The sequence below is a fragment of the Silurus meridionalis genome, chromosome 2 (assembly GCF_014805685.1).
Source record: "Silurus meridionalis isolate SWU-2019-XX chromosome 2, ASM1480568v1, whole genome shotgun sequence".
NCBI lineage: Eukaryota > Metazoa > Chordata > Actinopteri > Siluriformes > Siluridae > Silurus > Silurus meridionalis.
In genome coordinates this window covers 17,187,386-17,215,060 of record NC_060885.1, presented here as the reverse complement: position 1 = coordinate 17,215,060, position 27,675 = coordinate 17,187,386, and the positions used below count along the sequence as shown (strand labels likewise).

Genomic DNA, 27,675 nt, shown 5'->3' with positions numbered 1-27,675 from the left:
ACGAATAATGTTGTTCAGTCCCCCAAATATTGATATGCATATCTATATTCCGATACAGAAACAGTCATATAATAATTACGCTCACTGGTGTATTATTGTTGTTTATTCCTGCCTTTGATTTTATTTAATTGATTATAGTATAACCAAAATTCTGGTAAATTAATAGCATAAACCAGGAGCAGGTTGTAAATAAAGATGTCATTTAAATGAGACAGAAACAAAGTGCACCTCCTATCTGTACACCTTCTTTCTAGAGCACAATGATAACATTTATATTCTGTTACATCTCTACTAACCAAGGTCGTACACTGAGGCTATTTAGTGTGCAGTCAAAACAAGGATTTCTGTCAATGCAGATATAATATTTAAGCTGCCGGAGTGAACTGACTAAAACATATCAGACTGTATTGTATCTACAAAAGCAAGTGCAATGAATGAAATAAGGATTACTCACAAAAAGGCATTAACAACACAGAGGCCAGCCCCAGAAGTGAAGGACACACAGATGAAGGTATTGCTTACACATACGTAGTAATATGTAATAAAATAAGGAAATAAAGAGGCAATTGGCAATGACTGGCACAGTCTGAAAAAGCTTTTCCTTGTTCTGCAGTATTAAGTGAGTGCAGAGCACACTTTGAAAATATGATAAAAAACATAACTGAGCAGCACATGCTTCTGTGATACAGTTATGGATGCCTATTTAGCAGCCAACGAGCCACACACACCCCCGCGAGAGGAAGCACATCGAAAGCGTCTGTGTCACTGTGACTCAGCTCCTGTGACTGCTCACAGATGAAAAAAAAACAAAACAAAACAAAACAAAAAAACCAAAACAAAAAAAAAACAGAATGAATGTCTATGGTGACAATGGTGGGGGGGAGAGCGAAAGAGGAACAGAGAGAGAACGAGCTCTCCACTGGATGTGTCACACAAACCAAATGAAGCTAGAACACAGAAGAGTACCTGAGTCACTTTGACATCTCCTGCAGGTGGTGGTTTCTGTAGGGTTCAAATTCAACATTTTACTCATGGGGGCAAAGCAAACGTCAACACAAACAATGCAACATTAACAAAAAAAATCAATTTTCAGATGAGTGGCTTGATGAAGCATGAATGGCTCTTAGTCATTAGTTTTAGTCTAACTGTCATAGTCTGGAAGCAGCACTTAAACGGTTGTGTGCAGGAATGCAGAATTTGATCGGCCTTAAAAAAGCCCAAAATGTATATATATATATATATATATATATATATATATATATATATATATATATATATATATATAGACATTCTAATCACAAATTGCCAGTGTTAAATGACCTACATATAACAAAAACATATATCTGCCTTGTTTTGAGTTTGATGTATTCTATTAAATATTTTACAGATGTAGCATTCCTTTCCTAGTCTATATAAATTAATGTGCAAGCATGAACCAGAGCCAGCTGAATTCCTCATGTTTATCATATCTCTACATACTGAAGATGTAGAGAAATGTCTAAATGTTATGCTGTTTCTGGTTGTTAATCTCTGCCAAGCCTTTTAAACCATCCAGACATAAGAAAGCAGTGGCTGAAGTTGATCTTTTTTGATGTCCCTGAGGGTTTTTAGGTCTGTTAAACTGTTTGCTCAGCACTTTTCAGCTAGAACTGCTGGAACACAGCAAAGACGTGCCAAAAAGTCACTGCTGCAATCCATAAATAGCTCGTCTCTCCCCGATGTTTTATCTGTTAATGACTATACAGTATGAACATTGATTTAAAGAGACATCTTCATCCAGCAATAGCATTCTAACACTTTACAGTACAGTCATAGGTAAATTTGTTCATGTTTGTGACATCAAAGCCACAATGGATGTCAAATGACTGAGCTTAGATCTTGTTTTTCTGTATACGGACTGCATCAACTGCTTTTAACATTAAAAAAAAAACATCCAATATTGATTTTAACAAAAGAAGAAAAATCTGTGGCATGATATATATTTTCTCTTAAATAAGTATTGGAGCTCTTGTACTAGGAGTTCTTGTCCATGAGCACAGCATAAGACATGTTTTTGAACACACTTCCTGTTTATATATTTCTCTCCACTTTCTTTTCTCCTACAACTGCTTAAGTTCTTTAATATGACAAATCCCGTTCTAGTTTTAAAACAACCTAGCTGAGTGGAAAAAAAAAACTTTCATAGATCAATTTCAGAAAAGTAATTCTTTAGTGTAAATATGTATTTTATACAAGCTTTATCGTCTTTATGTGTATATGAATACATTTTTTACAAACATTTGTTTCTAATAAATAGTTTATAATCCCTTCAGCAAAATTATTTAAATAAATACCTCGTTAGAATGGTTGTAAATTACAAAATCAGATTTTTTCTAATTTAATTCAAACAAGAGACAGCATCCCTAATCATTACTTAGGCATAGCAAAATGCTGTAAAATCATATTTGTTCTTTTTATTACCATTTAAAAGCTCTTTTAGTACTACACATAAAATATAAATCTAATACATATTTGAGATTATATTGGCATCATCGTATTTGTCATTTTCTATTAGCCAGGCAGAGGCATCTCAGTGGCTAAGGCTTCACGCTACCAATCAGAAAAGTGTGGGTTTATATCCCATCACTGCCAAGTGGCCCCATTTGTGTCCTTAAGTATGACCCTTAAGGCTTAATTGTTCATCTGTGCAATGTCTAAATTTCAAGTCCCTTCAGATAAACGTGTCAGCCAAATTGAGCAAAATGAGCAAATGTAACTGGAATGTGAATTACTTACATTACACCTAGTACCAGGTAATAGAATCCTTGCAATCCATATATACTGTACAAAGACTACATCATTTGGCTGTGTACATCGACACTAATCATAAAAAGTGCTCTGCTGTAGGATACTCACTAACCAGCTAGTTAGTAGAATGCTAGCTTTTTATTTACAGCATTTGGCACACGCCCTTATTCATCACTTTAAATAATTGGATTCAGACAACTGAGCAGTTAAGGGTTAGGGGCCTTGCGCAAGGCAGTTTGGTGCTAGGATTTGTTCGACAACCTTCTGATCAGAAGTTCAATGGATTTACCACTAAACTACCACTTTCCCTAAAGCCAGCTAACCACATAATCATCCTTTTGGATTTAATGTACTGTACATCAAAAACTTCTGCTTATTTGTTTTACCTCGTGACAATTATTGGAGTCTCTAGTCAAGGCATCTTTTTTAAACTGATTCCATATCTATTAGCAACTGTGATATTTCTACAGTCGGCTAAGAGTACACTGCTAAGAGTGTCTGTGAAAAAAATTCAGCGATTCAGATTTTTTGATTCTTGTACACTACTGACCTGATCCTAATATAATAAAGTAAATCCATTTTATTCAAGTAACATATAATCATACAACTATGTAACAATGGTTTGGCTAAGAAGCTTTGAAATGTCACTGTTAGCATAGAGCATGGCCTTAAAATAATGCGACTGACACGAATTACAAAAAAAGGAGTAAAAACAATATAAGAAGAAAATCGCTATCAACTGAATACACAAAACAGTGCTTCAGTCTGATGTTGTGACTCGTGTAGCTCAATATATTGTTAGCTGCATGTAAGAGGTTACAATAACAAAAAGAAAAACACATTCAGGGAGATTTGGCAGGATTATGCACATATGCTAATTTCTACCTCAGCAAATTTGAATGAACTGCATTAAATTCACAACTTTTTATGCCCCAGAAATATCCTGTATAGCTAAATGCTCATGCTGTGTGAATGGTCTGTGTGAGAGCTGATTATATCACTGTCTACAAACAAGCTCCAGAAAAGCAGAGCTATTAACCGCACCGCACCAAGAAGGCAATGTCACTCGTGGCAATGTCAACAGCAGGATCCTGATTATAGAAAACCACAATGCATTTCACCATTTTTGTCTGTTACAATTCACAAGCATTTAACACTGCATTAAAAAGAGTTCACACAGTTTGATAGTACTAATGTCAAGTTTTTCAAGTTTATTTCTATAGCGCTTTTCACAACAGATATTGTCTCAAAGCAGCTTTACAGAATTTTAAGAGTGAATGGTGTGCATTTATCCCTGATGAGCAGCCATGGTGACTGTGGCAAGGAAAAACTCCCTTAGATGTTATGAGGAAGAAGTACTAAAACACTTAGATCTATGTTGTACGACTTATGTGCTGCATGCCAACGGCTAAACTGTTTCTATAAATGAGATTTTACAGCAGTTTACAGTGCTATTAGGTGGTCTTTCTTTAGAAGGTTACTTAGTTCAACTGCCTTTTTTTTTTTGGCAATTACGCTCTTTTCATTATTGGAGCAGAACTTGTAAACTTGAAAGGTTTACTAAAAACAACTTTTTTAGTGCCATTATAATGATTAGTGCACATATATTCATATATGTATACTCTATAAATATGGGCAACTACTATACTGTTTGTTGTCTCTGAAGTCTTGTCCACGTCATGACTGCCTTATATGTGAAATTTAAAGTATCAATTCACAGGTTCAGTTTGAATGTTTTCAAACTGTTACATATATTCAATGAACTGTGGTGAATGCAGCTTAAAAAAAAAATACTGCCACTAGATTGGTCTGAAAATCCTGAGCAGCCTACCAAAAATAATATGATTTCATCTGTTACAAATTTGGCATTCATAATATTTGATATAAGATTATTCTCCAGACAAGATCTCATTATGCTGAATATATTTACTGGAAGCTTGTACTAATGATGATGCATGATGCCTACCAAACTGTACTGACTCAATTCTTTGGCCATTAAGAAATAACGACACTTAAAAACACATGCTAATGAATAAATTATGCATGGAGTCTGAACAGTTTTACAACGCAGTATGTGCACACAGTGTTGGTCTATATGAACAAATTTCTTTTTAGATAATGGAATCTTGATATAGAATGATTCAACTATCAAGTATCATAGATCCTACTGTACATGACCGAGATAATAACACCCTGTGTCAGCTCTGCCTTAGCACCAACAGCACAACAAAGGAGACATTTGCCAGTCTGAACTACAACACCACTGTTGTTGAAGCTCAAACTAGTAGGAGAAACCTGGACCCAGGCCATGGTCATGACTGGCTTCCTCTCTCCACTCCTTGCTACAAATCTTTTCACATTTTAACTCCCATACAGTGTGTAACATGAGCATCATTCTGTTATGCTTTCCCCAAGCACAGTAAAAACTGATCAGCAAACATAACCACCCCCTTGCCTTTTCATTTCACTTGTGGCAAAACATCTGTTACTCAACTTTCGAAATACAGGAAGTCTCTCATACTCAGAGCAGCTCAACTTGCTTGGGGTGTAACAAGTAGTTTTCTGGTGTATTGAAAAAAGTATGTGCAAAATCACATTTTCAAAAGGCGGACAGAATGCTTGAGTCACATATAAGATCCAAACAAACAGTAAGTGCAAAGAAAAAATTGCCTTTAGGTCCTGGCTGCCTCAAAAACAACTTGCTCTTTGGTAGAGAAATGACCACACATCTGCTAGGCTACAGAGTATAGACGTGTAGTCGGGTTCTTAGAGCATCCCGGGCTCCTCTGTGTAATTGGGCGAGCAGTTGGAGCCGAGCTGTCGCATGGCTCGTGTCAAACTGCTAAAGGACTGCCAAAAAAAACCCGCCTCAAGTAGGTCAGCTCTTTTCAAGAAATAATCAAGCCCGATCGGACCTTCTTTCTCAGTATGTGAGCAGGAGGTGGGTCAAATCTAGTCATCTGTTACAGCACATATCAGTCTCAGCACTGGAATCTCCAGTCACGCTTTACAACTTGGGTTCCACTAGTTAAAGGCACAGTGGGAAAACCCTCTGGAGCCCCATGGAGGCTAAACTCATACCAGCAGCTTGATGCAGATATAGTACCACTCTGGAACCCGCCCACACGCGCCCACACACAAAAACAGACACACCTCTGTCTCCAGACATTACTGATTCACTACAAACAGACTTACCGATGGCCAAGCTTTGTCTCTGCACGCCTCAGCCCATTCTCCTCACAGCGCCTGGAAACGGGACTCAAGCGGTTGAAAAACAACTGAAAAATCTTCAAGCTTTCTGATCTCTTCCCTGTTCTTCCCTCCCTGTTTGCCTCTCTGTCTCTCCCCCGCTCCGCTCCCTCACTTTCACTTGTTCTGTCTGTTTCTCAGGGCACCACGACTCTGTTTTCTCTCTTCTTTCGTCTGTCCAGTGACTGCACGATACACATCAATTATTCAGAAGCGGTCTCTGGATTTCCACGGCAAAGCCAATCACAGATGGAGCTGTGTGCTAATGGGCTCCTGCTGTACCTGCCACCGGCTCCTTCATGCTCCGAGACACTGGGCCACAGGGAATCAGGTTAAGCTCTTCAAAACTTCACACAGCACACACACACACACACACACGTGCTGCTGGAGAAGAGTGACCGCATGCCTGTAAAGCATCTGCAGTGCAAAGCCACAAATGAACAGGAAGCTCTCTCTAGTTTCAAAGGGGTTAAAAGGAAATGGAAAAAAAAAAGACAGAGTGCAAAAGAATGAAACAGAAAGATAGACAGAATGAAGCAAATCCTTTCTCACCTTGGATGTGCGGTGTAACTGATGTCCCCAGTTTCTCTCTCTCTCTAGTGATCCATTGCACCGTTGCCTAATGTCCCCATCACATCGAGATGGATGGACAGATACACACACTCACACAAGTGCAGAGGCACACATACACACTCTAGGATACACATGCACGGCGTGCCACTTTGCCCCGAAGGGAGCAAAAGGGAAATATGCAGGCGGCTCACATTTCAGACGTGCAAAGGGGGATGGTGCCTAACGTGGCAGACAGTCTGTGTCTTGGCCCATAGCCAAAGCATCACAAGAGAGAGCGATGGGAAAAAATCCCAAACAACAAGCTTGAATCAATCCAGTCAGAGCTTTGTTTAAAAAAAAAAAAAAAAAAAAAAAGTGATTACCGCTACCACGGCAGGGGAATCCTCCCTAATCGGTGTGAGTTTACGTGGGTTTGTCTGCACTAGTGACATTAAATTACAATGATTCATTAAGTTCATGGCTGATGGCTGGCTTGAGTGAACCTTCTCACATCATGACATGATTGTTAAAATTGTTCGCTTTTAATTCCTCAGATTATGAGGGTTGATTATATGTGTGAGAAACAGTTACTGTGTTTTCTCTGGCTGTCAATAGAAATTCTCCATTAAATAAGAAATAAAGAGTTGAATTAGTGTTGAACAGTGCTGCATTGTTGGTTTAGCTTTAGACACTGCTAAACCCCTTAAAAAACGGTTATAATCATGCATATCAATGGCATTCAATTAAAAAGAAATCATCTGTTCAGACGTTATATATTAAAGCATCAGGACAGAGCGACCTCACAGACTGAGTTCTTCAATATTATATTTCTGCAGGGAGAAAGAATTCATAGAAATGCGAGGACATGTCAGGGCTGCAGGCTACATTAAAGAGGTGAGGAGATGAAGCTGGCTCAGACAGGAAATTGAGCTTCCTCTCACTCTTACTGCAAACGCAATGAGTCAGAGCAGGTCTCCAACAATATTGTCGCCACTTCACATCTGGGCGAATGCAAATAAGCCTTCAAAACCGGACCAACTTTTTTTCCCTTTTCTTTCTTGATTGCGCTAAAACCTTGAACTGGTGATAGTTTCACAGCAAGTGCAACATAGGGACTGAACTCCAGTTTAACTGTTGCTGAGCGATTTCATCAGCTGGACAGAGCAAGAACATGTCAAAACAGAGGCCTCGTTAGAGGCAAAAACCAGTCCTGTTCATTATTTCAGCCTGCTCCTCTCCCCACCGCAGGGGTTGATTACATTACTAACACAAGAGATTCTAGCTCACTAATTACACATCATTAGAGTTAAAGCTCCACACAGAGAAAACCAGGCAGTGGATTTCTGATCGTTGGGTGGTGAATTGAATAAAGAAGGTAGAAAGAATGGTTTGCGGCGAGCGTGTGCCGCAGGGACAGCCCTGGGCTTGGGTTTCCTGTGTATTTGCACTCACATCAGCTCTGTAAACTGTGTGTGTGGATGTGACATGTAAAATACGACAGGGCCGAGAAAAGCGATCTGTCACTGGCAGCATGGCAGATTGGGTGCTCTCTTGACGCTGCCTTCCAGTTGGGCTGATTTACAACATGCTGACAGAATTCTTATGCAGAGCATTGACATTCTTTACATTTGCACTACAGGAGGACGGTAGTTACACCTCACTGCTGCAGACTTGGAGCTGCTTTCACTTCCACCTGCATTCAGTTGTTCATTCAAAAACATCAAAACGCTCATCACTGCGTCTTCTTCAGCAATCAGCTCAGTCTAACAAGGCTATTCTTACCCCAACGTACACAAACAAATGTGATTAAGGGGTGAAATAGCTTGGGTGTGGTGCAAGTTTTGTGCTGCTAAAAAGAGAAGTGGGAAGCATCGCTCAAGGAGACGGCTGAGTGCATTAACATGGCAGCTCACGCTTTGCAACAGAGGGCGCCGAAAATTAAAAGAAGGATGATTTTTCACCCAACTGCTGTAAGGAGCCAGGGTAAATGCTGGATACTATCAATCTTGGTCCCACTCTTTAAGTGTTAAGCCATCATTTAGAGCCCCAAGAGCCAACAGAGCACCTCTTAAAACTTAACAGCTGGCGACTTTGGGATTCTATCATAGTCTTGACAATGATCAAATATAAGGTCCAGGCCATAAACAAAACTGTGATTCCACGGCTTGAAGAGTCATTTGTGTCCCACTGATGTTTGATTTACAAATATGTAATATAAATGAAAGATAGAAAGACTTTAACTTTTAGATTTTAAAGAGATGTGAAGTGTACGCTACAAAAACCTTTGAAGATATTTCACATCCAACTTAAATCATTAATAAAATGAATATAGACCAGACTTATCATTAAAATATTGATTACAACATTAAAATCTTTTTTTTTTTCATAATATGTACATAGTCATCAATTTTAAGTTATGAAGAAATTACATTTTAGTTTCAACAGCATTCCCTGAGCATGAAACACTTTCAGCCCTGGGAAATATTTTGGAATATTCGAGTTCAACAGGAAGCTACATTTATCTGAACTTCATAAAGCTCAAGGGAAAAAAGAAAAGTTTGAAAGTAAACAATTTATGGAAAGATATTAAGTGAATCAAAATGTCCTCTTGGCATTAGCATAGATGTTACACTGACTGATGTGTAATTACCAATTTGATACAAAAAAAAAATAGATGCATAGTAGTAAAATAAGAAAATGAGGTCTTACACTAACAAAAGTTTTACACTTTTTAATGTTTTCCAGATACTTTGTTAAGAAACGAAGGGTTCTGTGGATTTAATGTCTCTCTATTCATGAAATAACCGTGGAAATAAAGCAAAAAGTGCAAAAAGTTATGAACATTAGCACATTAAACTTTCCTTATTAGAAACCAATAAGTCCCTTTTTTATTTGTATTTTTTTTTTAACCCAACTACAGTGAATAATGCAGATGAACTGAAGCAAAAGAGGAGCCGTTGTGTTCTTAACATTTCGGGAAAAGCAGTTGCTGTGTCTTCTATGCCACTTGCTAAAACTAGTCAAAAGGCACGTAAGAAACACTCGACCAGGAGCGCACCTTGCAATTAGTCTGTCGCAACATCTCAAGAAGAACAATGGAGTGCTATCTTTGCTCTCGTTTGCAAGCAAAGACGGGTCTACGGAGATGAAATTGGTAGAGAAAAGTGTAAACAATAGCAGGCCCGCCTGAATAAGGGGTTGTGCGAATGAGAGACACGTCCTGCCAGACAAACACATTAGCTGTCACTCGCTATGCTAATGTACTTTCTATTAAATGTCAGCATGACATGCTCTAAGGGAAGAACAAGCTGTTGATCCAAGACATCTGACTGCTACCACTGACAGCACAATGTTCAAATAAAAAAAAAAAAAAATCAAATAAAAGACAGACAACAGTGGTAAAATATGCCTGTTTTAATGGTATAAATGTGCTCAGATGAGTGAAATAATGAATCACTTCATTGGTTTGTATTTCAGGATCATTCAGATGTGTTGAGGTAAAAACCTCGGAGTGCTGCAAGTGTTCAGCAAAACAGACAAAAGTGCTGCTGCTGGATGTTAGACAAAATAATTATCTTCTTGCCCTGTCAGTGGGGCGCCCACCAAAGCCAGGGTAAGGAGCCTGTCTGTAACACGTAAGCAGATCAACTCGGAATCCAGACACACACACACACAGGCGTGCATACACCATGGACAGATCACTCCGGCAATCACAGATTAATACAGGAGGCTAATCCTACTGACAGAGAGGTCAACGTTCTGTTCTGTCTGTCCCTGACAAAGCGCTACTCTCTCTCTTTCTCTCTCTCCCTCCCTCTCTTTAACACACACATGTACAGATCAATTATTGATAGATAGGCAGTGGCAGGCTTGTATACTTTTGCACTTTTCACATCACTCTTTCTCAATCTTATCACACTGTCGAGCAAACTTTTCAGACACCCCTGATGCGCTGCCATCTGATGTGTATCTCAGTGAGCTTTGAAATGACAAAGTGACAAAGATCACCCGAGAAGGCGGAGACAGTGACATTGTCGATAAAATTTTAATCGGCGTACAGTGAACGAGGGACGTCAGAGATTGAACGCGGTGAAAGGCAAATGCGCCGCAACTGCAATTCTGCAAAGTGTCAATTGGAAGCTTTCCGAATTAGGCTAATTATGGACAGCTATGGTCTTGTCATCTGCAGTGTGTGTAGAGTGTGTTAGAGCAGGCTGGGGATCTTTGTCTGCATGTGCATTGATCGAGCAGCATGGCTCAGTGCTCGAGTGTGTGGTGTCGGGTGGCCGTCCTTCTGTCGCCATCCTGCCTGTGACTGGCCTTTTTGCCTGAACTGCACTTTCTCCCTACAACCCAAAAAAACACTGTGTACCCATGTGTGTTCTGTATGTTTGTGTGTGTATGAAAGGGACAGAGATAATAAAATAAAAATGCAGACTGACAGAGTACGACTTAGAAAATGAGGATGTGAGCATAGGGATAGGATGCAAAGACCAGGCGGAGTGAGTGTTTATTGCCGCTGTGTGCTGTCGTCTCCCTGTCTGGAGCGGCAGACGCCCTTGTGACAGGGCCAAGATGGATGCCTGTACCATGAGAGTGGGGAAGCTCCAGTCATATCTATATCCCTCCCTTTCTTCCAAGCATGCTTCCAAATGCCCCCACTGCTACGAGGACACAAAGGATCCTAACAACTCCACCAGTCGCCACACAGCTTCTCTCGGATTTATGAGGCACGTGAGTGCAATCCACGTCAATAAATGTCAAATATTATCTCCCTTTATACTCAGTGCTGCTTAGTATCTACAGAAGAGAACCAGCCACTCGTTTTTGGGAGGCTCCCAGTGTCCAAGCAATCCTGGTAATCTGCACTCCTCTGAAACATCTGTTTATCTTCATTCCCCACAGCTTCGCCATGTCAGGCCTTCTCCGAATGAAGTACACACACACTTCAACCCGAGTGCTCTCTCGCCATCTATCTGTGTTGCGCCAATGCCTGTTCGTAGCTCACTTTGACAAATGGACATGAACAGGACACTTCAGGAGAGCTTGGGCTTTGAGCAGGTCAGGTTAGAAATGAGCACTACTCTCAAGCAATGATTTATTTATTTTTTTAATGTCATTTTCAGATATCTGCCATTTCTGGAGTGTGATTTTTAGTGCAAGTGGTGGAGGGGTGTTTAAACAAGGACACAGTGTCACCTTTTCATTGCTGCTCAGCTGCCCTGGCTTTTGTATCCACACAACCAACTCAAGGCTATATATTTGGGTTGAACATTTATGTAGGAGTTCATTTAAGCCTGGCCTTCTTCATAACATGTGGAAGTTATTCTGACTTTTAACTGCAGTGTCGGAATGGAAGTGGTTGTTCGGCTTTTTCAAGCACTTAATTACTTACTTTCCACTGGGACTAAAAGTAAAACCTTATGTTTTGTCTCCTCATGCAACTGGCAAATATCAAGGTGAAGAAAGGCTGACTACTATTTAGCCAAATTCAGACACACTGACCATATCAAATAGTTTGCCGTGATGAAGTTTCAAAGGAGACTAATAGAAAAGAAAGCTGTGGTTCAAAACTAGCAAGTAATACAAAACGATTTAGCCAGCTATCCTCCCCAACTGAGCCTGCTGAGCGTACAAAATGTGGCAAGCAATTGACTGAGTGGACTGAGAGAGTGATTTACAAGAAAAGGCTCTGACTCTGAAATGTAATACAGCATGCACAGACATGTCTCCTGTTTCTACACGTTTGCGATATATAAAATGTAGCTTGCATTTAAAAATGGACATATCGCAGGACATCCAGCCTGACGTGAGAAAGAGAGAGAGAAACGGCAGAGGCAGTGCATTAAAAATTTTTTTAAAAAACGTGAGCGTAAAAGGCCTCACCTGCTGACTTTGGGGTGAACTTGTCCCGGTTGGCTGCACACACAGCCAGGAGCCGGTAGCCCAGGTCCAAGTCAAAACCCTGCTGTGCGGCAACACGGCTCACCACCTGTAGGGACAGACCAGGGGTGTGTTAAAACATGTCTCGGTGTCAGTGCCAATGCATAAGAAGAAAAACTTTTTCCTTTGCAGATAAACTCCGACACACACAAAAACCTCGGAGTGGATATTATGTGAACTCTTCTAAACATGTTTCTTAGGACTGGGACTGTTCAATTTACACAAGTGAATATAAGATTATGCGCAATTATACTTCTTTTCGAAAATCCCCACCCCTGAACCTCATGAGAACATCTTAAACCAGGAGAGTGTTTGTGTTAGCATTACACCCCTCGCCCTTCTTATCTCATCCTCTTACACAAAATATCTCTCTAAAATAACTCGCAGTGGAGCAATTTCCCCTATTCCCCATTCAAACACATGAAATATTTACCATATCTGTTTGCATGAATAATGAATCACAAAAGAAAACAGCCACCTCCACTGATGTGGCTCTGTGTTAAGGGTATATTGGTTATTCTTCTCACTGTAGGACTGATGGGTTTCCCTGGAAACATGCCTGTTTGTTCTCTCACTCACCTAAGCCTAAACTTGGCCCAGTAAACTCCAACATAAGTAAATAAAATAAATAAATATAACATTTCAGCATAAATCTGTAGCGAACAAGGCCAAAAGGTAGAATGTAATACGCACAGTGGTAGAAATTATTATGCCTCCACAAAAGGTTTCATTCAAAACAACAGAAAAACATTAAAAAACATGTCTGTCATTTACTGACCAGGTAATTTTGTTTTAATTATTATAAAATTATTATTATTATAATTTTTTTTTTTTTTTTAACAAACACTGATGTTTCTTTACAACAACAAAAAAGTTTAAAGTGATCATGAAGAAAAAATAAATAGGTCTAGAAAACCAACTTGGCTTTGATTAGGAGCAATCCACTATCTGTACTGTCAGCTACTATATGGCGACTTGAGCTGAGACCACTGCTAACAAAACAGTAAATCATAAACCACTGTATCAGCTCCACCATCAAAATAAATCACTTATTAACTCTATTTAACTCAAACGAACCTTCTGATATACGTATTTATTTCTGTGTTTGACTTGCAACGGAAAAAATAAATAAAATAAATCAGGTTTCATGGACAAAATGACAACCTAACCCAGAATGACAGCTTTTCATTCATGGTTTAGTAGTCAAATAATTCAGTGGTGACAGGACTCTAAGATCTGATGAACAGCATCTCTTATAATGAAAATCCAGAGACATTTTTTATCCTGTAGTTTGCCATGCGTCTGACAGCAGAAATGTCGAGTTTCTGCCAAACTTTAATTTCCCGTCTGCAACTGCATCTGCCAAGAGTACAGGACCAGGCACGGTGCCACGCAGGCTAGCACAGATTCGAACGGGCTTTAGAAATGTTCCCTCTCATAAGCCTTTCGCTTCATAATCTCTTTTCTCAGAACGCTGGCCCCAAAAATTATACGGTTTACCAGCAACATTTCAGGTCACTGAACCAGACTGATCCGGAGTTTACCATTTTATCATGTAGCAAGAATAGGAGGAAATCGAAACAACAACAGGACCGGTAAAGGGGGAAAAAGACATTCCATAAATAAAAAGAGCGAGGATATTTACTGCTGGTTATTTACTTCGAAATTTATTGCATCATACATAAATTAAGCTGATTTAAACAACATGGAAACTAACGCATTATGTGGATATAAGAATAAAAAAAAAATGGAAATAACTTGACAGAAGCAATTGGGTTGTTTCAAAACTGATATTTTTCAACAAAAATCTGCATTCGATTCGCCACATTTTGCTCCACTCCGGATTAAATAACTTAAACATGATCTCTGTAACTGGGCTAGCATCCAATCATGGGTGTAGACTCGAAAATCAACCACAACCCTCACCAGGATAAATCAGTTATGAATGTAAGAATGAATGCTGTCTATAATATAAATATTGCTTGCGTATTTTTGAAAGCAATTACTGAACACATACACTCATGTTAAAAAAATATTGTTTCACTTGAAGTAAAAAAAATGTAAAAGTAAAAGCCACAGATAATGAAGAGGACAGTGAAAGAATGTGCTTCCAGATAGCAGTTGTCAGTATCGCTACTGACAGGCTACGGAATATGTCATCTATCATTTGGTGCAGTGAGGGGAATGTGCATGTGGTGCGAAGAAACAAGTGTGTCGAGGACGGAGCGGCAGCAGCACCGAGCTACCTGCCGCCCGAGGGGCCTATGTGTAAGACATGTCCACATCTGTCGGCCAGCATTCTTATCAGCTCTTCACTTTCATCTCCCTAACACCCAGAACAGTGCTGGAAGGCGGGGAACGGGGAAGGAGGATACAGAACGCTATTCCTAAACACTAAACACCTAAATAAGACCATAGGCACCTACATGCAAATTGAATTGGCAAAAGAAAAGCAATGTTATATACACAAACTGCATAGAGAGAGTGTACACATAAGTGTGTACCTGTTTGTGTATATTTAAAATTCATGCAGAACAAAACACAAAGGACTTAACAGAAACTTTCACTAGCTTTTTAAGTTTGCCGTGGATAACAGATACTTACAGAAGACGGGAGACAAGTTAATTGACAATACTTTCATTATGCAGTATAAACACAATGCCATGCATACAGGATACAGGAAGTAGAAGCGGAGTGAATCAGAATGAACTCATCCCGAATCTCCGTGCTAAGGGTGGTCTTGTCAGAAGATCAAAGCTAAAGTGATCTTCCCGCTCTACTTCGGGTTCACACTTGTTTTGACATTCGCTCGCAATCTCTCGTGTCATCTACATTGTGCACTTAGCCTTTGATGATACATGATAGAGCCACTCGAACTACGCACAAAATTCCTTGTGTTAACTTCGTCTGCTTCGTGCGTCGCGTTGCTGTTTTTGCTAGACATCTGGGACGTGAGTGAGATCTCAGACGGAATTTGTTCTCGAGACAAGCTCTTGATTGTAGAATTTACTGTAATTAATCAAAGGGCAAAAGGCTAAAAGTGGTTTCAAAGAGTGGCTGAATTCTCTGGCTGGCTGGTTTAAACAGGGCTTTAGGGGCTTTAAGGACTTATTTAAAGAATAAAGATTATTTTGTCGTTTACTTGATGCTCCTTCAGTTTGCCATTAAGTCTCGTAATCTCGCCATAAGCTGAAGATTCATCCAGCATTACCCCCAGCTGCTCTGACAAAAGAACACTCTTGAAACACTCAGCTGAACGTGGCTGTTGATAAGGCGTAAATTATTTCCAATATGTTTTTGAGTAAATCATTATCTGATGAATGGAGATTGATCACAGGCAGAGTAGAAATGTCTCTGCTGGAAATCAATGGGCGGGATGGCTTTACAGCTGCGCTAAGCGCCTGCACTGGAGGCCTGTGTGAAGCTGGAGGTGCTGGTCACTGGCCTCCTGCCATAATCGATGAGCAGCTGCAGTGGAGGATGGCAGGGTTGACTGCTTCTCCCTGACCTGTGCTTAAGTACCAGTGTCTTATCAGAGCAAAGGGGAGAAGGACAGAGCAAGGGAAACCCAGAGATATGGACTGTGTCTATGTGTGTGAATGAAAGTGAGGGGGCAGGGTGAGATAGAGAGAATGAAAACCAAGACTGAGAAACAGAGAAGGGAAAAAAGGGCAAGTGAGTGGGAGTGAGACAGAGATTATCGGAGAGGGAATAAAGGCACTCTAAGAGAGAGAGAGAGCAGGAGAGAGAAAGGGGAGAGCCTGGCGCTATGCGAAGCGTGACTTTCGCTTTAACCTCCGTCTCTGGCCCCTGATAGGGCAACATGAGTGGAGCAGCTGATGTCTTACCGTCAGACATCCCATCAGGCTTTGCTCAAAGGGCCTTTGGAACGCTCGCGGGTCTCCACACCAGTCGAGCAGCTCTGTAGCCGCTGTCTGAAAATTGGCCGGGTTCTGTAAGTGCTGTTGGAGAAAATGCAAAAGAAAACAAATTTACTATTCGAACACACTAAATCCAAAGACCACAGCAGCTATTCAGCATATTTAATTTTTTACAAAGAAACACTCATACAGAAACTGTCATTTTAATTATATATTCAAATAATATAAATATTCATACATTACACCATCGAAGAATGTTCTTTTTTTTCTATACCTGTACAGATTATCACCCCAGTGCTGATGCATTTATACTTTCTGTTCATCTAAATTTACATTTTTTTTGATTCTGTGTACTTTGTGGTATCATTGCCTGCATTTACTGTCCATATTTACGGTTGTGTTTTACCCTCTGTAATGTCTACTACACACTGCACGGTCGGTTCCTCAAGAAGTTTCGTTTTTAATCAATAGCCATGCAATCTACAAAAAAAGGTGACAATAACGCTGACTTTGACTTTAAACAGCATTTATCTATTACAAGGTAAATAGGACTGTTTTTTGACAAACTGCATCCATAAGTACATAGCTACAGTTCACCGCTCATTATACTAATTAGGTAAACTAGCTATACATTGACTAATCATGCAATTATAGTTAAACCAAATCTTTCTCTTCTGATTGGCTAGAAAACACTAAAGCCTCTCACTCACAGTTACAAAAACAAATTTGAATAAAAAAGTAAAAATATACGTGGTTTACACGTAATAACACTTCTTAATCAACTATTTGTTCAAACGTCTGCAAGTTTTTTCCCCCAACTGTCCTCTGCTGACAAATTTATATTGCATACAACATATTTGCAAACGTCACGTTACAAATGAGGTCTGTGCTTCATGTTCTCGAAGCCTAAGTTACGATTAGAAAACCGGCTCTACCCATATTACACTTGGTTCAGAGAGGATGTAAGAGATTGCTGCCAGGAGTCATGTGATACGCGAGATGCCATCTTATGGGTGTTTTTCGTTTGTATTTGCAAAACGTGCTCGACACATTTGCACATAGTAAAATCCAAGTACAAACTGTTTCACAATACACAAGTACAAAATCTGCTCTACACATTTGCAAACAGATTTTTAGACTTACATTACAAAAACCTCCCGTAAGACTTTATTTTATTAGGTTTGTCATCATTGAATTATAACTAAAATGTTAATCTGGGCTGGGTTAGGGCGATTCAAACTCACACAACAATGAGTTTAATTCAGAAAAAGTACTGAGTACATCAGTGTATTCAGTGCGTGTGTCCTGGTCTAGTCCCCGCAATGAAAAGAGATAAACACAGTATAATTAGGTGTTGGCACATCTGTTCACAAATGAGATAATGATGAGATTTCTCCCAAGGCCAAAGACACATCACTACATGGAACCCAGAAGAACTCACTTTGTCCAGAGAAAAATAGTATTGTAAAATTGCAGTACTCTTTATACACTTTACTTTGATCACTGGACATCCTGACCTTCACGGAAAAGTAAAATTCCTCTCCAAAGATGCCTCAGAGCATTCCGAGATAAAAGGCATTTTGAGTGAGGTTTGTTTATATTTCCAAGTCTCTCTCTGGTGAGTGTTGCAGCTCCTCCTGCTCCATCTTTGCTTAACCTCTGCTGCATCTGTGTGACCCCGTAAAGACCCAACCACTAAACACAAAGCCTCCTGGCTTGAACGCAGCTGTGCATTCTGGGATGGACACCCCCCCATTACACCCTTTCCCATTACTAAAGAGCTCAGTGCTCCTCAAGGCCTGCTCACACCACCCCAGTGAGTCCTAATCCACCCTCCTCATCATCTTTTGTCCACTAAGATGTAATAGATCCGCAACACTGAAAGCAGTAGCCAAGCAGGCTGGTAAACAAAGGAATGCACATGAGGGAAGCTTTGAGGCGCTGAATGAGAAGAGGCTTATTCTTTTATTCACAGATTTTTTTTTATTGAGTCCTGAAATTGTTTATCCATTTCTCGTGTGAACCCCTCCTTTCCATTCCATCCCTATCACACTGCTGCTCACAAGACATGATGAGAAATTTAAACAAACGAGCCAGCCTCGTCTGAGCTCTCACTTTGGAAATGGCCCAATGCCGTTCGGCTGTGCCGAGAGGAAGAACGCGCACACTCTGAAAACTTCCATTATGCTTGTTGACGGGCACCTCCTCTTCCCCGCTTGCTTCAAGGAAGCAGCATTGTCTCAGGGGGGGCAGCAGAGGTCGCCATTTGAATGAGCGGCTTTGGTGTCCATTGACAAAGAGCTCATGTGACAAAGAGCCAGTGTGTGCTGCCGTACAGCCCTGCTGAGTAAATCCCGCGCAACATAAGGGCAGTGTGGGCCGGGGGAAAAATCTCCTCCTGCCACAAAGCTGGTTCAGACGAAATTGCGTTTTGAGGCGAGCAATTCTGCGGTTGAGTCGGTATTCTGAAATGTATAATGGGTGAGTAGGGGAGGGGAACTGAAAGGAAGACCGAGGCGAGAGGGGAGAAAAAAAAACGTGTGTAAGTGTGTGTTTAGTGGCACCGTTGAGCTGATGTGTGCATTGAAGCGCGGTTGGCACGGCTCATGGCACAGGTGTTCCAAGAGCTTCAGCCAAACCTCAACGCTCCACCTTTCCCCTGCCATGCTGACATTGTCCAAACATGACCCCTCTACCGCACGACTCCGGCGATGCGTCACATGACAAAGAATGACAAAGCCTTGTGCTGCTCTTTTAAGTTCGCGGTAGGACTGATAAGAGATATCTCCTAACATTTGTCTCTCTGACGACAGAAATACAGAAGCATATTTAATCTAAAGCAAATGGTTATTTTTGTTGTTTTTCTTTGCTTTTTTCTCCAATGTTACCCCATCAGAGAGGTGAGGGGACTCATCTCATCAGTATGAGGATGTGAACTACACATCTGGCTGCTTTAGAAACAGAGCATGGCTCACTAGCACCACGCATTTGTATTCCGCTTGCATGCGAATAGTAATTCAGTCCTGCTCCAGAACATAGGAATAGGCTTTCTAATTAAAACTGAGCTGCTCTGCCATGTTTCCCTAATTAATTTCAAGCGCTAAAGTTCTTGGTCTTGAAGAGGAAAGGGGGAAATTAATTGTTCTGATCATCTGAGATAACATTTTTAAGTGCTCCAAGGGAAGTGTTGTGAACAATAAAGAGTTATATAGACTCTGAACAGAAGGGAGTTTTGCTCTGAGGAGCTGAAAGTAATGGTGCGCCAGATCCAGAATAAACAGGGTAAGGAATTTAGTTTGAAGTGCAACTGTAAGGGCGTAGGGGCTGTCACTGAAGCAGCTCTCATTTTGTTTGATAGCTTTCAGCTGCTCTCTGCTGGGCATGTGGCGTTTACTGTGCATCAGGAGCCCTGTGACAACCAAGGATATGTGGGGAAAGGAGTGTGTAAATGAAAGGCCTTCAACAATAAAGCGAAGGAAAATATTACTCCTTTACACTCGCTACCTTGAAGAAAATATCAACAGATAACACATAGGAGCAATGTGGACGCTGGAAGTAACAATCTGGAGTACGTAATAAAATAGCAGTTGATGGGCCGTTATGCCATAATGAGAAAATTCTTTTCTATACCTATATGTTCCTGATGATCCTCAAATGCAGTGTCTTTATAGACTAAATATAGTTTGTTATCGCACTGATTTCAGGTTATATCAGTTGCAAGAAATGTCTAAAGGTGCTTCAGAATAACAAGCCAGAGCAGGGTATGTTTGATTTATCACCATGTTTGATGATTATTTTAGACAGTTAGCATCACGGATGGCACAACAGTTGCTAAAACCGAATTCTGGCTTATTTTTCAATTCGATGTTTCTAGAATCAGTGTACATGTCTATGACAATTAGACAAAGTGTGAAGCAGCAAAGAGCAGCATGTCACAGGCCAAAGACAGAAGAAAGAAAGGAGAAAGTCCCCATCAGATGCAGAGTATCAGCCTCCCAGGCAGCCAGGCTTCAAAGACAGACCTGGAGTGATAAGGTGCCCTTGTTTACCGGCAGACAGGATCAGGCTGTACCTGCTGCAGTGAAAAAACCGAGCTCGCACGCACACACACACACACACACACACACACACACACACACACACACACACACTCTGGCCTCCAGCCAGTACCCCAAAATCAAAACAGCACAGTGCATCGGGCTGCATGCAAATACACATACGCACATATCACCAGCAATCTACAACCTAAACAGACTGATCCTTCTGTCACACCTGATTTACTACACACTCACCACACCCCAAATGTGCCACTAGAATTTGATTAATGAATGTCAATCGATGGTATTTTGTCTTTTCTTGGCATGCACAATAAAGCTAGTAGTGTCCTTCGTTATGTATTATGCACGTGAAACATTTTAACTGGCATCCTTTACTGCCATCGACTGGTATAATTCAGGGCAGAGGTAACAAAAGCCGACCCGAGTTAACACGCACATGCAACTGAGATACTATAAACGCTCGGGAGCGCACACAGAGTCATGTACTGCGCTCTCATAAAGCTGTCAACAGCGACAAAGCGTCACACCTGCACACATAACAAACACACTGTCAGGCAATTAGCGATGTTTAAAAAAAATGACAAAGCATAGCCCTGGGTCACAACTACCTGTGTGTTTATGGTATGTGACTCATACGTAGCGAGCAACTTTATGAATTCATTCTGTACTGGAAATGGGTCTGTATGATGGAAAATGCTATCATGTGCTAGACCCAAAATTTCAGAAAAATCCTGTGGGAAAATAAAAAGGAACAAAAAGGGGTCTGCACTGGAGGATCTCCGCTCTGGCCCCCATTCTGCAACCCGATCCAGGCCCAGCCAATTGGAAAACTAACACATCACCATATAAGGCAGCTCACAGAGGCCGAGCAGCCGTGTATGCTCCGCTACCAACTGCACACATGTGCCAGTGCTCAAGCTATATTTGTATGCAGGGTTTATGAAGGCCTGCAACAGAAGTAAGACAAGTGTTGCACCCTGTTTTGACACTATATACAAATCCAGGGTATACTCAAAGTCTAGATAGGATTATTTATTTTTTGTTTATTTTTTACTGCAGCTGATGAGCTCAGTGTACACGTGAAAGTGAAGCCTGTTTGGGTTGATTGTGCTTGGTGCTGTTGTCAGCTTACCTGTTTGATACACAGCAGTCTGTCATTGGTCTGCTGTATATGCCTGTCCATCGAAGGAATCGAATTCATCTTGATTGCTGTCTCTTTCGCTCTACCTGGAAGCCATTAAAGATCTTCTCTCTGAGGATTAGACAGACAAAGAGAGGAATGTGTCAGCATGAGAGGGAAAGCACTTCAGTGACGATCACCTCAACAAGGATCTAAAAGACATTAAGTGTTCGGGTGACTTCTTTTACCGCTCTCGTTTTTGTTATTTCAAGGATAATCATGAAACGTATCTGCAGTCATATTTTCTGTGGAGCAGTGGTAAAGTGGTAAAGGGAAGAAAGAAAGAAAGAAACGGAATTATCTATGAAATACAAACACCAGCGCTGTTTAAGATGAGCCGTATCTGCACGGTCATACCCGTTGGAGTCAACTTACTGTTTGCATTGCTCAGAAGTTCACCCGTCCTTGATTTACCAGGCCACAGCCGGCTCTGTCATGGATATGCAAGCTTCAAGACCGTAGGCCAACCACGAAAATAAGATGTTACGGACAAGTCATGCATGTGTGCTCGTGCTGTTCGTAAGAAAGGGCCTGCATCCCATCAGCATGTCTATTACATGGTGTTAAAGGTATCATACCTTCCATTCAAGGTTATCAATTCTGCCTTACTGGCTGATTTACAGTTCTATTCAGCTCTGAATAAATCCAAGGCGCCTCGCTCAGCGCTGTAACTCATGTGCCAGAGGAGACTAGGGGCGGTTAAGGCAGGACTTCATTCCCAATCAGCTCAACTTATCGCCATCACTCTTACGAATTTCCTGAATCCAAACAGGCAGGCAGCTAAAAAGAAATCCCCAGCGTGCAGCCCTGTGGCAGCCAGGTAAAGCTCGCTTCACACGTGTTGTATATGCGATCCGGATGCTTCGCATGTGCTGGAACCTGTTGCATTCGGGTATCTTGAAGAGAAAACAGTTATCAGTGTACTGACAGGCTAATGAATGAACCACTAGACATAAAAGTTAAAGCAGGGTGACAGGTGTGTACCTGCTTCTTCAGGCATGCCTTGTTAATAGTCTAGTAGGTCACTGTAAGCAAACAGTACACATTTATTCCAGGATATACACAGCTCCGGGGAAATAACGCTGAGTTAACCCAAAAGCAGCAGTTGCGCTCGGAAATGCGAGACGTGCAGAAACAGGACGTTTCCAGCAGGTGTCTCCCTCTAACGCCGCAGTCACTCTACTATCAGTGCACAGCTTTTCTGTGTTCCTTTAAGCCTTTACAAGCGCTACAAATCCTCTACTCCTGCTCGCTGACAGGACACTCTCAAACCTGCCGCATGCCCGGTTGACCTTGTGGCTATTGATTAACCATTTCCTACTGAATTCCTGCTGTCTCTCACCTCGAGTTACCAGCTGAGACGCAGTAACAAGCAGCTAAAGACAGAGGGAGAAAACATGACAAGTAACTAGGGGAAGCTTGTCTGTGTCTCGCCCCTGGTCCTGGGCTAAATTTGTTGTGAGGAAGACAAAAACACGAAAACACCGTCACGCCGTTTGCCAAGCATCCTGCTCTGTGACGCAGGCCAGTCGTGGAGCAGAGCCCAGAGTCCGGTACTCTGCTCCTCCCTCACTCCTCTCTACTCTGTCCCTCAGGCAGGCAGGGAGGGCTGGAAAAATACTGGTTATATAACCCGGCAACTACCTCAATGAAAACAAACTCATGTCTTCATTATCCTGAAATGAGCACAACCTAGTCGTGAAGTCATTCCAAATACAAAGGGTACAGTCACATTCTCAGATAGAATCAAGATAGAATTCAAAACTCATGGCACACACACCAAAGAAAAAAAAAAAACAACATCAATATATGTAGATAACCTGAACACTGCTCTGAATATAGCCATATGAAGCGTATAAGAAGGTACACAATTAGAGGAGGTGATACTCTGGGATTACAAAAGCGACCCATCTTGGCATGAAACAGCCCTTCGAAGCGGAAGGAAGATTAATCATATCAGAGACGCGGCCCTACTAATAACGCATACCACCAGAGCGAAAAACAAAAGCCAGGAAGTGGGGCAAAAAATTACTCTGTGAAACCCATTCTGCTTTAACAGAGGAAGCAGAAGAGCAGAGGCACGGGGAGATAGAAGGAGGAATTGAGAACACGCCAGAGCTAGAGGTACGGAGGGAGAGAAAGGAGATTATCTCTTTATAATCAAACACACACCGCATGACTGACTTCTGTATTTTCAGCCTGCAAATGACTTCTTGCTCCTGCGCTCAAAATATCATCAGCCATTCTCCCGGGTTAAGGACAGGGATTGAGGGAGAACGACGCCAGCATGCACAATCGCACGAGAGAGCAAAGGCCAGGCTTAAAACTGTGACCATAATTACATATCGCAGAACTTCTCGGGCACTATTCTATAATAATGCTGTCTATACCAGGCTCCACTGGTTTTGTAAATCCTGTAGTGACTGTTATCAGTTGCCGCTCATGCTGGGTACAGGGGTTAGGAGGGTGTTAAATGGTGTGCCAGCAGGGGCTACGGCTGTGTGCACCTGTTGGTCAGAGAGGCTCGACTCCCACGCCGATCAATCGGATCCGAGAAAATAAAAGTGCTAATAGGTGAAGCTAAGTGCCTGGGTGTGAACGTGTGATGAACACGGTTAACAATTAAAAAGGATGGAGAGGAGAAGTGTCTCAGCGTACAAGTCACAGCAAGTTGGAAAATGATTAAAGCATTTTACAAATACTTCTGCTTAGTATGTCATGACAGAGTGTAAAATCTGGTAAGTGGATCGAGACATGGTTTAAATGTGTGATGTGTTTTTTTTTTTTTTTTATGCTCCAGATGCCCAGTCCCAGAGCAAACCACTGCACTGAACATAAAGCTGTGTTTGTTGTGTGTGGGGAGTTGGGCTGGGTAAAGACACTCTACTGCTTACCATTGTCCTGTCCCAAAATGTGCTATAATCCCCTGAACAGTCTCTGCCACTCTGTGTGTGTGTGTGTGTGTGTGTGTGTGTGTGTGTGTGTGTGTGTGTGTGTGTGTGCGCGTGTGGTGTGTGTGTGTTGGCCTTCACCTGCCCCCGCCTCTCCCTTTTTTCTTCTTTCCCCATTCCCTCCTGCCACTCACTCGCCCCCTCCTCTGCTTCCTCCCTCCTTCTGTGTGTGTCTCTCTCTCTCTCTCTCTCTCTCTCTCTCTCTCTCTCCAGAGCCCTGGGAGCATGCTGCTTTAACAGGCTGAGGAATGGATTCATTTCATCTAATGTGGTTTGGTCTGCAGCAAAGCCACTCACCCTGAGCAAGAGGCTCCCCACTGCAGTCATGTGTTTTCATACAAGCCAATCAACATGGCTGCATCAGCCTGGCCTCTTTCCCTCCCACAATCTCTCTCTCTCTCTCTCTCTCTCTCTCGATGTCGCTCCCTCTCCCCTTCCTCCATTTCTCCATCCTTTTGACTCACTCTACCTTCCCCATTCTTTCTCTATCTCTCACCCCCTTCCCTCAACCCTCCTTTTCTCCCGCCTTTCTTTTTCACTCTTTCCATCTGCCATTGGCTCTCAATTTCACATTGTCCAGCAGCTGACTTTCTTTCACATCTACCTCTTTTTAAATGAATCGACTTCCAGACAGGCTCTGTTAGGAGTGTGCCATTTTTTTTTATCCCCTGGCATACTGGACAGGCACTAGCTTAGAGTTGGTGTAAAGGAAGAAAAGAAGAAACGTGCACCCAATCACTCAATACACATCACATAACATAGCTATTAGCGCTGCCGGTAATAATACTAGCGGCTACTACACAGCATCTGTCAGTGGTAACATTGCTACTGCTATTTTTGCTACAGACCACCTCTTCCCCAGAGAGACTGATAAGATTGGACATTATGCACTCAGCTCATAGCTAATGCTTAATCCTGGCCAATGCTTGGTTAAGAGAGAGAGAGAGAGAGAGAGAGAGAGAGAGAGAGAGAGAGAGAGGAGAGAGAAAGAGAGAGAGAAGGACCACTTGGTCTGAAATAAAACAACGAGGCCACAAAGCGGCAGTAACACCGAACAGGAAGGAAAACGCTTGGACAAGATTAAAGCAGAATGACACCACATGGATTATTTTTAAAAGTTCGATAGTGTAGTGTGCGCGAAGTGTTCAAAGGCCAAACATATAACCATTTTATTTCCTAATTCAACACAACATTATAGTGAGAAATAAACTAAATTGTCTGTGCTCAAAGAAATCCCATGAATCTAAAGTCACACAACCCCAGGAGATGCAGTGACCTCAGTTTACATGACCTTGCCCCAGAGAGGCAGGGATGAAGTGCACATCACTAACTCTGAGCCAGTTTCGCCAAGCTGGAAATAATGTCAAGCCAGCATTTCCCACGTACTAACAGCCAACCGGTTTCCTGCCTCATGCTGCTGCACCACTAGTGGTGCTCAGATAATATCCACTTTAACTTCTCACCTGAGGGCACGTGCTGCAGAAATAGCTAGCGTCAGTGCAGCGGCCAATTTTTATGCACAAGCTGTGACTTCTGCGGCCGCTCCGGGGTCAGCTCGGAGTTTTAGCTCACAGTAGCTGAAGCTTGGTAATTCACGCGAGACGGTCGATCCTACACCAGCAGTTACTGATGAAAGTGCTACTAGATCGGCACAGCCGATGTGCCAACTAAGGGCTTCTAAATGAAAAAGAAAACATAGCTGTTTATAATAAATTAATTAGCTAATAAAGAGACTAATTTGAAACACAAATGAGCTGTTTTATATAGAGACTATTCCTGTGGTCCTGTGTTCTGCGCTTCCCAATAGGGGAAAATTGAGAGCAGCTGTTTAACAATTTGATATTTGAGAGCATTCGGTGGCTATAAATATTGAACAGCAGCATGGTGCCAGAGGTCCCTACAATGGCAGGTATGTGCAACCAGATACCCAAGGGAAAATCCCATCATTCCACGAATGTGTTGAGGGAAAAGGGCCGTGGGTACGATTGAGCTCCGTGATTCACTAAAGGGAGGCTATGAAAACCTCCAGCTAGTTCAGATAACAACTGGCTGCCTTGCTGTGGAACTCAGCCTGCTTGACCTGACACAACAACTAAATCACTGAGAGCCTAAATCACAATTTACCTACATGCTCTTATCAACACGCTGACCTCAACTTGGCAAAGTGTGTGTGTGTGTGTGTGTGTGTGTGTGTGTGTGTGTGTGTGTGTGTGTGTGTGTGTGTGTGTATTTGGTGTGTTTGAAGAGGGGGGGGCATAAATGTTTAGCATTCCAGACAATTTCATGTTTACTGATACCAAGATTTGTTAGGTTAGACAGTTAATTGGTCTAGATTTAGGACTGTAACTAAAGATATAATATTAATATATTATCAAGTACTGTGATTAATTATGCCTGTCTGTCGAATGTCTAAAAAAATAAAATAAAATTGCCCTCTCTTCTCAGTTGTTTAGCAGTCACTTAATAAACCCAGGATAAAGACTGTGTATGATAGAAATGAGAATCATGATTTTTTTTTTTTGTCATACGATCAATCATATATAAGACCCAAAAAAGTGAAGCCAGCCCACGCCTCACACCTCTCGGTACAATCTTTGGCGTTTCATCACATTACGTCGCTTCCTTTCATCTGTGCAAATTTACACAAATCAATAAAGGTGGGTTTTGAATTTTGCTTCAGTTCCACATAAAAAATAATAAAATCCTTGTCTAGTCTGTGGTTATCGATGTAAGGGAGGAACAGTACATTTGAAAAATCAGGTCACAATGAGGCTCATGACCGCCAGTGAATCTCTCATGTGCTGTTCCAGGCTAAAAATAGAGCTTAATGCACATCACATCGAGGCAGCCACTAAAAGTCTCTCAGCATTAAAAAAGAAAGATTCCAAAAATATTGAAGCAGTGTAGTAGTTGGTAGTAGCATGAAAACCAATACATCAGAAAAATGTCATATTCACATTGCAGCGAAGAGTTTTGAACCGTGCGTGTGCAAGTATTTTACCTCTTTCAGAAAGATCACTGACTTCAGAACGTTTGTAACACTTCAAGATGTGTAGCATCTCTGCCAACAGGCA

The 27,675-nt window shown here is 41.5% G+C and overlaps 1 protein-coding gene across 5 annotated transcripts in view; it reads right to left on the bottom strand.

The window, feature by feature from the left end:
• zmiz1a (zinc finger, MIZ-type containing 1a) overlaps positions 1-27,675 on the bottom strand; it is a 109,659-nt gene that overhangs the window by 22,274 nt on the left and 59,710 nt on the right. For 3 of the 5 annotated variants that reach the window (XM_046871020.1, XM_046871011.1, XM_046871001.1), the window contains 4 exons: positions 21,603-21,722; positions 16,380-16,493; positions 12,475-12,580; positions 967-1,002 (listed from right to left, as the gene is read on the bottom strand). In XM_046871020.1, coding sequence (XP_046726976.1) covers positions 967-1,002; positions 12,475-12,580; positions 16,380-16,493; positions 21,603-21,671 — 325 coding nt within the window. In that variant the 5' untranslated portion in view covers positions 21,672-21,722. Of the gene's footprint in view, positions 1-966; positions 1,003-5,982; positions 6,377-12,474; positions 12,581-16,379; positions 16,494-21,602; positions 21,723-27,675 lie in introns of those variants that run through there. The other 2 variants (XM_046871029.1, XM_046871039.1) reach the window with 2 other exon arrangements.